At 36.6% G+C, this 11252-nt stretch overlaps 2 protein-coding genes and 1 non-coding gene across 5 annotated transcripts; 2 read left to right on the forward strand and 1 right to left on the reverse strand.

Annotated features, from left to right (window-relative positions):
* Positions 1-2031: 2031 nt before the first annotated feature.
* Positions 2032-5537, forward strand: LOC108845426 (tRNA(His) guanylyltransferase 1). Its single transcript, XM_056995431.1, is given in 15 exon segments — positions 2032-2239; positions 2496-2627; positions 2733-2777; positions 2907-3034; positions 3037-3075; positions 3178-3206; positions 3208-3264; positions 3410-3517; positions 3643-3899; positions 4196-4327; positions 4407-4451; positions 4539-4708; positions 4826-4911; positions 5009-5116; positions 5261-5537. Coding segments are annotated over 15 exon segments (1575 nt in total). The 5' UTR covers positions 2032-2135; the 3' UTR covers positions 5396-5537.
* A 377-nt stretch (positions 5538-5914) lies between these two features.
* LOC108847082 (B3 domain-containing protein REM14) lies at positions 5915-8421 on the reverse strand. 3 transcript variants are annotated; one of them, XM_018620253.2, is made up of 6 exons: positions 7992-8421; positions 7601-7676; positions 7201-7498; positions 7001-7113; positions 6487-6921; positions 5915-6384 (listed from the first exon to the last, which is right to left on the reverse strand). In XM_018620253.2, exons 2-6 carry the CDS (start codon positions 7652-7654, stop codon positions 6139-6141), a joined length of 1146 nt encoding a protein of 381 aa, XP_018475755.1. In that variant the 5' UTR covers positions 7655-7676; positions 7992-8421; the 3' UTR covers positions 5915-6138. The 3 variants fall into 3 exon arrangements, with proteins under 3 accessions (XP_018475755.1, XP_056851410.1, XP_056851409.1); XM_056995430.1 differs by having other exon boundaries at positions 7601-7776; XM_056995429.1 differs by having other exon boundaries at positions 7601-7782.
* Positions 8422-10064: 1643 nt separating this feature from the next.
* On the forward strand, positions 10065-11252 carry LOC108847089 (uncharacterized). The gene is made up of 3 exons (XR_008938282.1): positions 10065-10563; positions 10728-10804; positions 11174-11252. It is a non-coding gene; the product is annotated as an uncharacterized LOC108847089 (transcript).

The following is an 11252-nucleotide window of genomic DNA, read 5'->3' on the forward strand; positions in this document are numbered from 1 at the left end:
TCACCTCCTTAATCTGATCTGGTACATTCCAAGAAGACATGTCGGGCACAACACAAAGTGTCCTGTCATACCGCCAAAGCCCACAATTCCGTCCAATAGTATTTTTGAGCACAGCTCATGGATATTAAGGCCGCCATCAACATTCGTAGTGAAATAGATGTAAGCTGCCAGTCCGTGCAGGCAAGGAAACTTTTCATAATCCCACACCTTGCAAGTACAAGATTTTTCAACCAAGCTCGCCCAAACATCTTTCCAGCAGTGTCAGTGATCTCGTACTTAAGCTCATAACTATTAATCTCCCGTACAGATAGCTTTTGTGCAACATCCCATAGACCGTGCAAGTAGTTCTCAACCAGAGGCACCAGGCTTTGTATCGATTGATCTAGAAACAGCTTCCTTCCGTTGAGTGAACCAATCAGAGAAATTCCTGACGATACAATCCAACATTGGTATTAATGCCCACGTCGTTGCCTCTTTAAACACGCTCTTCATTGATTCCACACTGTTGATTGTATCGAAGTTGTACCTGTCACGTGGGAAAAAAACTCTTGCCCATTTGTCCTTTTCAGTATGTTTCCTGCACATACTTGTACACAGCAGGATATCTTTTTTCAAATGAGTCGTAAGCAGAGTTGAAGTCATCCACCGTGTAATATCTGCCCAACTCCATAAATTTATGTCCGACTATAACCTTGTTGACGTTACCAGCATGCCATTTCACCTTTTCCTTCAAATGCCATAAACAATGCCCATGGTGAGCCTCTGGAAACACGCTTCCTATAGCGAAGATCAGACTCTGATTTCTTTCACTCATGAAAACCAGTTCAGAAGAGTCTGGTATAACACTTTTAAGCATCTCGAAAAACCAAGTCCAACTAGTAAGATTCTCACTATCTAGTACTGCAAACGCAAGTGGATAACTTTGACCATTAGGATCTTGAGCTTCCGCGAAAACTAGAAACACCACCATATTTGTTCTTCAGCGATGTCGCATCCACAGCTATCACTTTCCCTCATAAATGCAAACCCTTCAATGCAAGCTCCAAAGCTATGAAGAGGTACTTGAATTTACTTGCATCATCCAATTTCACACAAGTTTTTGTTCCTGGATTCACTTGCTTTAACATGTACAAATAGCTATACATCATCTTGTAGCTCTTTTCCGGACTACCCAGATATGCCACTTACATGATTGCTCATTGTATCCTGCCCAAACCAGAACAAACCAAGTATCCACAGTTCTATTAGTTGTCCCGAGTTTACAGTTTAAAGTTATCCAGAAGTATCTCAGTTGCTATTGGTCCCGAGTTATACAGTTATACTACAATTATCATGAACAAGGGTCGATCTAAGTCCAATGAGAAGCGAGATGCCTATACATTCTCCAATTCTACTGCCTATACATTCTCATTCAACCATTGGAATGCATTAATACCAATGCATTTCAATTGCAAATCCATTAGAACTTACTTCCAAAAGAAAGCTCAAAGCGGAGATCTGAGACCACAACTTACGGATACGTCAGGTGATTGGTTTAAGCAGACAACGGCGGCGGCGGTAGAGAAGCGGCAGGAGAGAAGAGTGGAGATCGAGCAGAGCTGGGGAGAGGGGGGAGGAGGCGAAGGAGGAGGAATCGTCTTAGCCTCTTGTCATAGTTTCTCTTTCGCGATAGAGATAAAGAGGAAGAGAAAAAAAGAGGTGAGATAAGCGATTTCGATCAGAAATCGCGTTTGCTTTTAGGGATTTTGTTGGTTTAGTTGGTTTAGTTGTATTACCCATATAAATCAGACGGGTTATTGGATGAGTGGGTCTCGGGTGGATTTGACCCTGGTTTCCTTTGTAAATATCATCACTTATGTTGGCTTATTAGTATTTCACTCATTTTTCGATTTAAATTTAATTGTAAAATGAAATCTCGTTATAACGAGGATATCATGGCTTTAAATTTTCTTCCACGGGCATTGGAGACGATTTCTCGAACAAGCCCAGCCGAGGAGAAGGGCCGTCGCCTCCTCCACTGTAATTCGTTTTCTGATAACTGTGAAAAGTTCAAAAAGTGAAGAGTAGAGAGATCAAAGAAGAAGAAAAGAAAGCAGATAAGTTTTTTCTTTTTGGGTTTGAAAACGTGGATAAGTATGGCGAATAGCAAGTACGAGTATGTCAAGTCGTTCGAACTTGAAGACGAAGTCATGTTTCCTAATCTGATCGTTGTTCGGATCGATGGTCGTGATTTTTCTAGGTAAAAAGCTCTCAACTTTTATTCTATCTATAGAATGTCATTGCTGATGGTGTGTGGAGATTGTGTAAAGGAACGATATGATGAAGCTTCTGCTTTTATATTAGTATTGGTTATGGTTATGTCCTTAGGTTGTTCACTCACTGAGTCGATAGTGTTTCACATTGTTCGTGGAACTTGAACTTTAATCAAGGATGTATTTTATATTTATTTGCCGAGAATGTTAATTTTTTTTTTTTACCGCCTTAAACCACTATAGATTTGCTCAAGTTCATGAGTTTGAGAAGCCTAATGATGAAGCAACCCTCAATCTGATGAATTCATGTTCTGCCGCCGTTTTGGAAGAGTATCCTGATATCGTCTTTGCATATGGATACAGTGACGAATACAGGTTCCCAATTTCACCTTGTTGGCTTTATTTATTTATTGTCTTGATTTTGCAGTCACACTCCCTCTCATTCTTTGTATATATCGCCTTTAAATTGTCTTTTTGTAGCTTTGTATTCAAGAAAACGTCAAGATTCTACCAGAGACGAGCCAGGTATTGATTTGATACGTCTAAAAACTTGATCGATATATAAGAAAAACATTTTGCATAATGATATGTGGTTTTCAGTTCTCTGATTGACTCAGTAGTTTTTACTTTCTTGTTTTTGTTTCTAATATGCAGTAAGATTTTGTCGTTGGTAGCTTCCTTCTTTGCTGCAGCGTATGTAACAAAATGGGAAGAGTTCTTTCCCCAAAGAAAATTAGAATATGCTCCTTCTTTTAGCTCGAAAGTTGTAAGTTGTGCATCGCCAGGGTTCTTCAAGTTTATCTGGCGTGGAGACAACAGGACTGTAAGGCACTCTGACCTCACAAACATTCTACTTGTCACACCTTCATGATAATTTCTGTTCCAGATACCGTTGATACTAACAGATTCCGTTTCTTCATTACAGGCCACGCCAAGAATCAGTATGAAACTTGTTTTTTGGATGTTAGTTAAAAGTGGAAAGACCATAAGTGAAACACAAGAGATTCTTAAGGTGTGTCGTTAGTGCTTTGGTCATGGAATGTGTTTATCATTATGACTATATGGTTCCTTACATCCATCGCCTGTTTTTCTATTAATAGTGATTATGTTTCATTGTTTGATCAACACTATTTGTCTATTTTCGTTGGTACCTGCAGGGTACACAAAAGCAGCAGAAAAATGAGCTTCTCTTTCAGAAATTTGGTATCAATTACAAGACGCTTCCTGAATTGTTTCGCCAAGGATCATGTCTTTTCAAGACAAAGGTGATTGTTTATTTTTTATGCTTGTTTTAATATACTCCCTTTTCAATTCTTCTCGCTTGCTGTTGATCATAATATTGGTTTATCCATCAAAACTTATTATAATACTTTCATTAAACTTCATTTAGGTAGAAGAAACTGTAAAGCATGATGAGAATGGCAATCCTATAAAAAGATTGAGGAGAAAGGCTATTTTAGTACATTCGGAGAATATTGCTGCCAGAAGCTTTTGGAATGAGCATCCCTCCCTCTGTAATGAGCTTGGTCACTTCACGAAAGATATTGGCAGAATCGAACCAGATTTTGTTAGGTCGTTTGAGTTTGAGAACAAACTGTTACCTTTAACTTGGGTCGTGGTTAGGATTGACGGCCATCACTTTCACAGGTAATATTCTTTACTTTGTTGTCTTAAAGTTTCCTTAAACCTTGTTGGACATTATATTGCATTGAAGCCTTAGACTAGTCAAGTCCATGTGCTCCCTATGATTCAGCTATGTCATCAAATGATATACTTCTTTAGCTGGCCTCTTCGTGTTTGCTCATGTTATGTTGTGGGTTACCTTAATCAAGGGGGGTATTCTAGTTCTTGAATCTTAACTTGCATTTTCAATAAGATGACAAAGTTCAATTACTAATCAACGTAACAAATGTAACTTATGAAGCTTTCTTGGATTTTGGTAGATTTTCTGACGTTCATGAATTTGAGAAGCCAAATGATGAGCAAGCTCTGAAACTTATGAATTCATGTGCAGTGGCTGTTCTCGAGGAGTTCGAAGATATACAGTTTGCCTATGGTGTCAGTGATGAGTACAGGTCTTTATTTCTGAACCTCTTTTATATCAAGTTTTATAGAATATCTTTAGGTATTAATTAAGCTTATCATTGATTCCAGCTTTGTTTTGAAGAAAGAATCTGAGCTCTATAAAAGGCATTCCAGGTTAAACTAAATTCTCTTTTCCCTACCATGTTTTGGCTCTATCTCCCTGATTCTACTGGTTCTTAATTTCCTGATATTGTTTCGCAGTCAAATAGTATCAGCCATCGCATCCTTGTTTACATCCACATATGTGATAAAATGGAGAGATTTCTTCCCTCACAAAGAACTGAAGTACCCTCCATCATTCGATGGACGAGCAGTATGCTATCCAACACACAAGATCCTTTTGGATTATCTGGCTTGGAGACAAGTTGACTGTGAGTAAAATAAAGTCTTTCAAATTGTCTAGAAACATATATAGCTCTTTTGAATGAAACTTTACTATATGAGTAGTCTCATGTCTTCTTTCTGTTTTTTTTTCCTTGTGTTGGTAGGCCATATTAATAATCAGTATAACACATGTTTCTGGATGCTTGTTAAGTCTGGAAAAACCAAAACTCAATCCCAAGATTACTTAAAGGTACTTTTGTTACGCTGGAAACAAACTTTCATTTCTCATGAGTGACACTTGAAAATTGTTCTTCATATCTTTGCTCTTTTGTGAATGACTTTTCTAGGGAACCCAAACACGAGAGAAAAACGAGCTTCTTAGCCATCAATTTGGGATTCAATACAGTTCACTACCTCTAATCTTTCGAATGGGATCGTCTGTTTTCCGCTTAAAGGTTAGCATTTTCCGTAATCTGTGTTGGGAAAGAAGATATACCACAAATGGACTGGCTAAAGAACTCCATATCTTAGGAAGAACATTGAAGAGCTTTGTAGTTTGTTTACCTGTCAAACAGTTGTCTGAATATATTCATTTTCAGGAAGCTGCAGCAGTGGAGAATGGAGTAGTCCCTGGGAAGAAACTGAAACAGGAGGGAGAAGTGGTGGTAGATCATTGCAACATCATCGAACGCTGTTTCTGGGAAGAACATCCACACATTCTTAGCTATTCATAAAAAACAGCTGAGTTTCACTTCCCTTTTGAATATTTCTTTTTCGTCAACAATGAAAGGCAATGCTGAATCAATTTTAGTTAACATGGTAATATTTTTCAACTGTTTACACATCATATTTTATAATTCAAAAGAGTTTTAGGTACTGAAATAAGTAACATTAAATTTCATTAAAACAAAAATCATCATTTTAGTTTTTATGAAATAACTTTGGCTGAAAATAATAATCATCTCTTATAAAGATGTTTATACTGAAATATAAGATTTATAATAACTCTCGTATGATGTAATCTGTTTCTGATATTCAAGAGTTGGCTGGCTCGTTTGATGTAATCTGTTTCTCTTGGATTTCGAGAGAGAAAAACCTTAATGCTGATAGACTAGCAAAACTTTGTTTGTTGGAGGTTGAAGCTTTTATGGCTGTCAACTAACTCTTATGGTTGGAATTAATAGAAGGGTGTTTCAAAAAAAAAAAATAACTCTCGTATGATGTTTTAATCTTTCCTGTCATTGGTCTTAGTGTTATTGTGACAAGTTGAGATTCCATGAAATAATAGTACCCTAGACCAAGGTCAGTCAAATGACACAGATCCTACAACATACTTAAAATACACACTAAGCAAGCAAACCATTGTTAAATCTTACCTTAAAAAAAGAAGAAGAAGAAGAAGAAGAGCAACATTGATTTGTTTCAGTTTGTCTTTGGTACTAAAGCAAAGCTGAAACAGTTTCCATTTTATCCATGGCTACTCCACCTTGGAGTAGAACTTAAGGACACAACTTGTGTCATCTTCCCAAATCAGCTTCAACTTGATTGATTCACCTGTCTTTACACAGTTAGCTTTGAAGAAACCCTTCCATCCTCCTGCCATTCTGATTCTTTTACCTTCAGAACGCAGTTTCGTACACCACTTCACACCCTGTTTATCCAGTAGACTCATTTTCGTTCCCACAGTGATGCCATGTAGATCTGTGAAGGGTTTGGGAAGAAACTGCAATAAAGATTTTTATTTAATTAAAAAGAAGATCAAACTCAGTAGAATGAAAAAAAAAGAAGACAATATTGGCTTTGAGTGATGATGAAACTAACTAACCAGTATACACTTTGTGACATTGTAAGGTTTAAGAGTTAATGTCACAAATCTGTTTAGGGATGGTGAAGATGAAGCTTTCCATATTGATATACGCCTTTTCTCATCTTGGTTGCTCTCTTCATCATGGCTGTCAGATTCTGTGGAAAGAGACTCTATTTCCTCATCAGCTTCTGAGCCCTCATCTTCTTGTTGGGAGGGAGACTTAAGTAGAAGAACCAGTGTTGCACCTCTTTTGATGAGTTTGAAAGTGAAGAGATCACCAGCCTTGAGTCCATTGGCACTACAGAAACCTCTCCACCCTCCTGTGATGCGACTTCTTCCACATTGTCTTGGTTTTAAAGTTAGAGTCCATGATCTACCTTTTTCATTCATCAGAACAATCTCTCCACATCTTGTCTCTAGACCATTTGCTCTCACAAAACTCATTGGAAGATTCTGGAAAATTCATTACCAATACAACATGAACTTCTGATCAAACTACAGATCCTACTAGTAAGTATTAAGAGTAGGATACCAGTGAGTCATAGCGTAGCGTCGAAGGCATGACATTCCCTAAGAAACAAGAGGGATCTGAAGAAGAACACTCTGCTTCTCTTTTTGGATTCTTCTTCTTTAAATTAATTTTCCCTGTAATAAAAAAAAGAAACATGCAAATAGTCAAAACTACTTCAACATATAGGCGTACACTTTGTTAGTTCTCAGAACAGAACTCACTTTGTATGTTGTTCTTGTCGGCTAAACACGACGAGTCATATTGAATCTCGCAGCAACTTGGTCCAAATAGTGTAACGTGGAAAGTCATATCTTTCTCTAGTCTGAAAATGAGAACGTCACCAACTCGAAGATCGTGCGCAAGAGCGAACTCTTTCCAACCATCAGTGAGTCTCCGGCCCTCATCTTCTGTCTTCTTCACTTCCCATGTTTTCTCCGACGTGTCTGATCTAAGCTTCGCTGTGGTCTTCTGATCATTTCTTCCTTGTATATGCTTGGAGAAGAAGGCTACAGGAATTGTCTGAAGCAAGCAACATGCAAAAATAATACAAAACCACCTCTCGATTGCGTTCTTAGAGTAACATATACAGATATAGAAGAAGGGAGAGACAGATAAAAGTACCAAGTGAGTGTGGAAGCCAGGAAGAAGGGGCTGCAAGAAATGTTTCTTGGCCATTCTCAGAATCGTCAGTAAACTCCTGGAGAATATAGATGTAATAAACCAAATTGCAGATGACGTTTCATTGTCTTATTTATTGAAGACGAGCTTCTTATTCTTCTTCTTTTTGTTTGGTTGGCCTAAGACTTTAAAGTCAATTAGTGGATCTTCATTTATTGTAGAGCTTCTTCCTTTTAGTATTCTTTTTAAATTTTTTTTATCAACACTTCTTCTTTCAGTAGTATAGAGAATTAGGATAAGTACTTAGCATGATTACCGGGGTCCTTCCCCCACGTCCTTATGTATTTTAGGTTCAAAAGAAAGTCAAAAATAGGAGAGAAAATGAAGGACATACCTTAATAGAGGACTTTTCTTTTTGGTCCTACGACGCCAGCTGGCATTTCTTTCATCATCACCATCTTCTCTTCCCCCTTATTCTCCACAGACAATCCGAATCTGGGCACAATCTTCGTCTCCGGTTTAGATTCTTGATTCTGCGAAATCATGGAGAGCTTAGTAACGCGGCGGCGGAGGAAGCCACTGAGACTCGCTATGATTTTGATTTGTTTGTCATCGGTGCCAGGAGCGGTGGTGTTCGTGCTGCTAGGTTCTTGGCCAACAATGGTGCCAAGGTAACAGTGTTGTGATTACATTCTTATGTTAGCAAGTGTTGGAAGATGAATTAGAGGGGAGTGATGTTAGAGGCGGAAGAACAGAGATCTTCAGCAACAAGGAATGTACTTAAGAAACAAATAAAGTCCTATCAATAATCTATGTTTTAAGGAATGTCCCTAGCAAAGTTTCTTAGGACAAACTAACAATTAAATAACTTAAAGACTCATCATTAGGACAAACCAATAATGATGCCCTTAGTAGATTTTGATTTGGGTTTCGGATCAGGTACCACCGGTTTTGGGTCGGTTCCGAGTACCCATTTATTGTATCATATACATATTTACAAAATAAAATAGTTTACATATAAGTCAAAGTGGTCTAGTGGTTATATAGTTCCCCATTAGATGTACACTAGACTAGCTAAAGAGCTTTATAAGTGCCAAACTGGTTCTATCTCTTATCGTTAGAACCAATAAAAGGTTCGGATGATTCTGAGACGTTCTCTGAGTTTAGACAGAATCTGAAACTCGTTGTAGACACTTGTGCGTATGAGTTTTTCACGGCATGGTATTGAGGAATCGTGAATGTTTGCGCTGCTCGATTCTTACCAAGCCCCATCAACCACATGAATGGTGTGAATATGTTTTACATCGCAGAGCATTGTGTTTTATCTGTTGAACATATGTCTGAATATATTCATTTTCAGAAGCTGTTGCATTGGAGTAGTTTCAGGGAAGGAATTGAAACTGGAAGGAGAAGGGGTTGTAGTCTTGTTTTGTAGATCATTGCAGCGTCATCGACGTCTGCTTTTCACTTCACTTAGTTTATTTGCAAATACGTTAACTATTTATTTAAAAGGTTACAATTGTTCAGACATTCAAAGAATTATTTCGGTCCTGAATGTTTTTTTTTTTTTGACATTGGTCTTGAATTTTTTTTTTTTTTTTTTTGGTCTTGAATATTTAAAAGTAGAAAAATAATTAAATAAGTTGTTATATGCATAAACAAATCATACATATAATTTCGGAATATGAGATAAGGAGATATGCGAGACATTAAATTCACACCATATCTGTGCATCGACCAACTGCAAACTCCTGTTGCGTTACGTAAAAGCTGAATAAAAGACAATGTTCTCAATAAATTGACACCATATCTGTGCATTGAGGGCACGTTTATCTTCTCAATGTTCTTTGTATAATGAATAAAGACAATTATATTAAAAGTTTCTATCGTCTTGTATAGTTTAGCTGTACTCCAAATGTCTATTAAGTCGGTCCAACTACTTGATTCGACCTAACATACTGTTTTTTCAAGTCTGGTTGTTAGGTTCTGAAAATTGTTTTTTGTTCTCATTTCAAATTTATGTTTTGTGTTCTGAGTGATGAGAAAATACAATATATCAATGATTTTTTATTAATTAAAATCTAGTAGTGTCTGTTAAATTCCTGGATCTTATTACAAGTCTGAAACCTATATACTAGCTAATGACATTTTTCTATATTATATGAGATGAATTCGAAATATTATAGTAAGTTTGGTATATATTATTGTTACGTGACACATGCGACAGCTAAAGAAAATCAAAGTTCTAGCTAATGACATTTTTCTGTATTACATGAGATGAATTCGAAATATTTTTTTTTTTGAGAAAAGAGATGAATTCGAAATATTATAGTAAGTTTGGTATATATTATTGTTACGTGACACATGCGACAGCTAAAGAAAATCAAAGTTCTAGTTTCCTAAACATTTAAGGTCTTAGCTCTTTGAATAATCCTAAAATAGAGAAAATCCGATCGAAATGTGGATACCATAATCATTCAATCCATAATTGAGACTGAAACCACCGTCTATTTTTTTTTCTTGAATTTTGGATATAGTAATTTATCAAATTCTCATTTACCAAAATTTGTTTCATATTCCATTAATATGCAATCAAATTTTGTGTAGAGATGATAATTGAAACTTCAACCATAAAATCATATATTTCCTTTCTGTTTGAGAAAATAAGCGAATTCTTTATAAGCTAAACAAAAAGTATTTTCGTTCATGTACCGAATAACGAAAGGAAGGCAGAAAAGGCAAAATATAAAATAAAACGGGGAAACATTAAATATGAAATCACGGATGGCTACCCCCTACCACTAATTCGTCACAAGAGATTCCTCACTTGGAGCGTCTTGTTCTTGCACATATCTCCATATGTTGATAATATTTATATTTCTTCTCATTCTTCAAAACTAAAACACAAAGAGAGACGAAAAATGGCGGAAGAATCTCCAAAGTCTATCTACGACTTCACCGTCAAGGTGTGGCTTTTTATCATGTTTGATCTCAGTTTATTAATTAACATACAAAGTAAAAAAAAGATCCAACAAGAAGAAAATAATTTCATTTCGATCCCAAAAGTAGAAACACGAAGAAGATATTCAAAGTTCTGTGTTTATATGCTATTATTTGTTTACCATGGCAGGATATTGAAGGTAAGGATGTGAGTTTGAGCCAATTCAAAGGCAAAACTCTTCTGATTGTAAATGTTGCCTCCAAATGGTAAGAACTCTATTATTTCAACAAAGAACTCTGTTAAAGGTCACTAGTTCGAAACCCTGACATGGTAGACCAGTGGTTTAAACCCAAATGTTGGACTCGGTCATATATGGTCCTAGTTCAAAATTTGGTGAGAATTAATGTTTAAGCCATGTCTGTGGTAGTAGGATAGGCTCGTATCGGATCAGGGGAAGATTAAAGCCCAAACTAGTTCTTCAACCAAAAAAACTACGCTATGGTTTGATTGCAAGAAATATATGAATGAATGATGAAACACAAAAGATCTTGTAGTACAATACTAGTAATTGATCAACTCGGTTTAGTTGATGATCAACAAGAAGGAGTTTAGTAATATTTTTCTTATTAATGCAGTGGCTTGACGGATGCGAACTACAAGGAACTCAATGTTCTGTATGATAAATACAAGGAACAAGGTTTGTTACCCATGTAT

The sequence above is a fragment of the Raphanus sativus genome, chromosome 9 (genome assembly GCF_000801105.2).
Source record: "Raphanus sativus cultivar WK10039 chromosome 9, ASM80110v3, whole genome shotgun sequence".
Taxonomy (NCBI): Eukaryota; Viridiplantae; Streptophyta; class Magnoliopsida; order Brassicales; family Brassicaceae; genus Raphanus; species Raphanus sativus.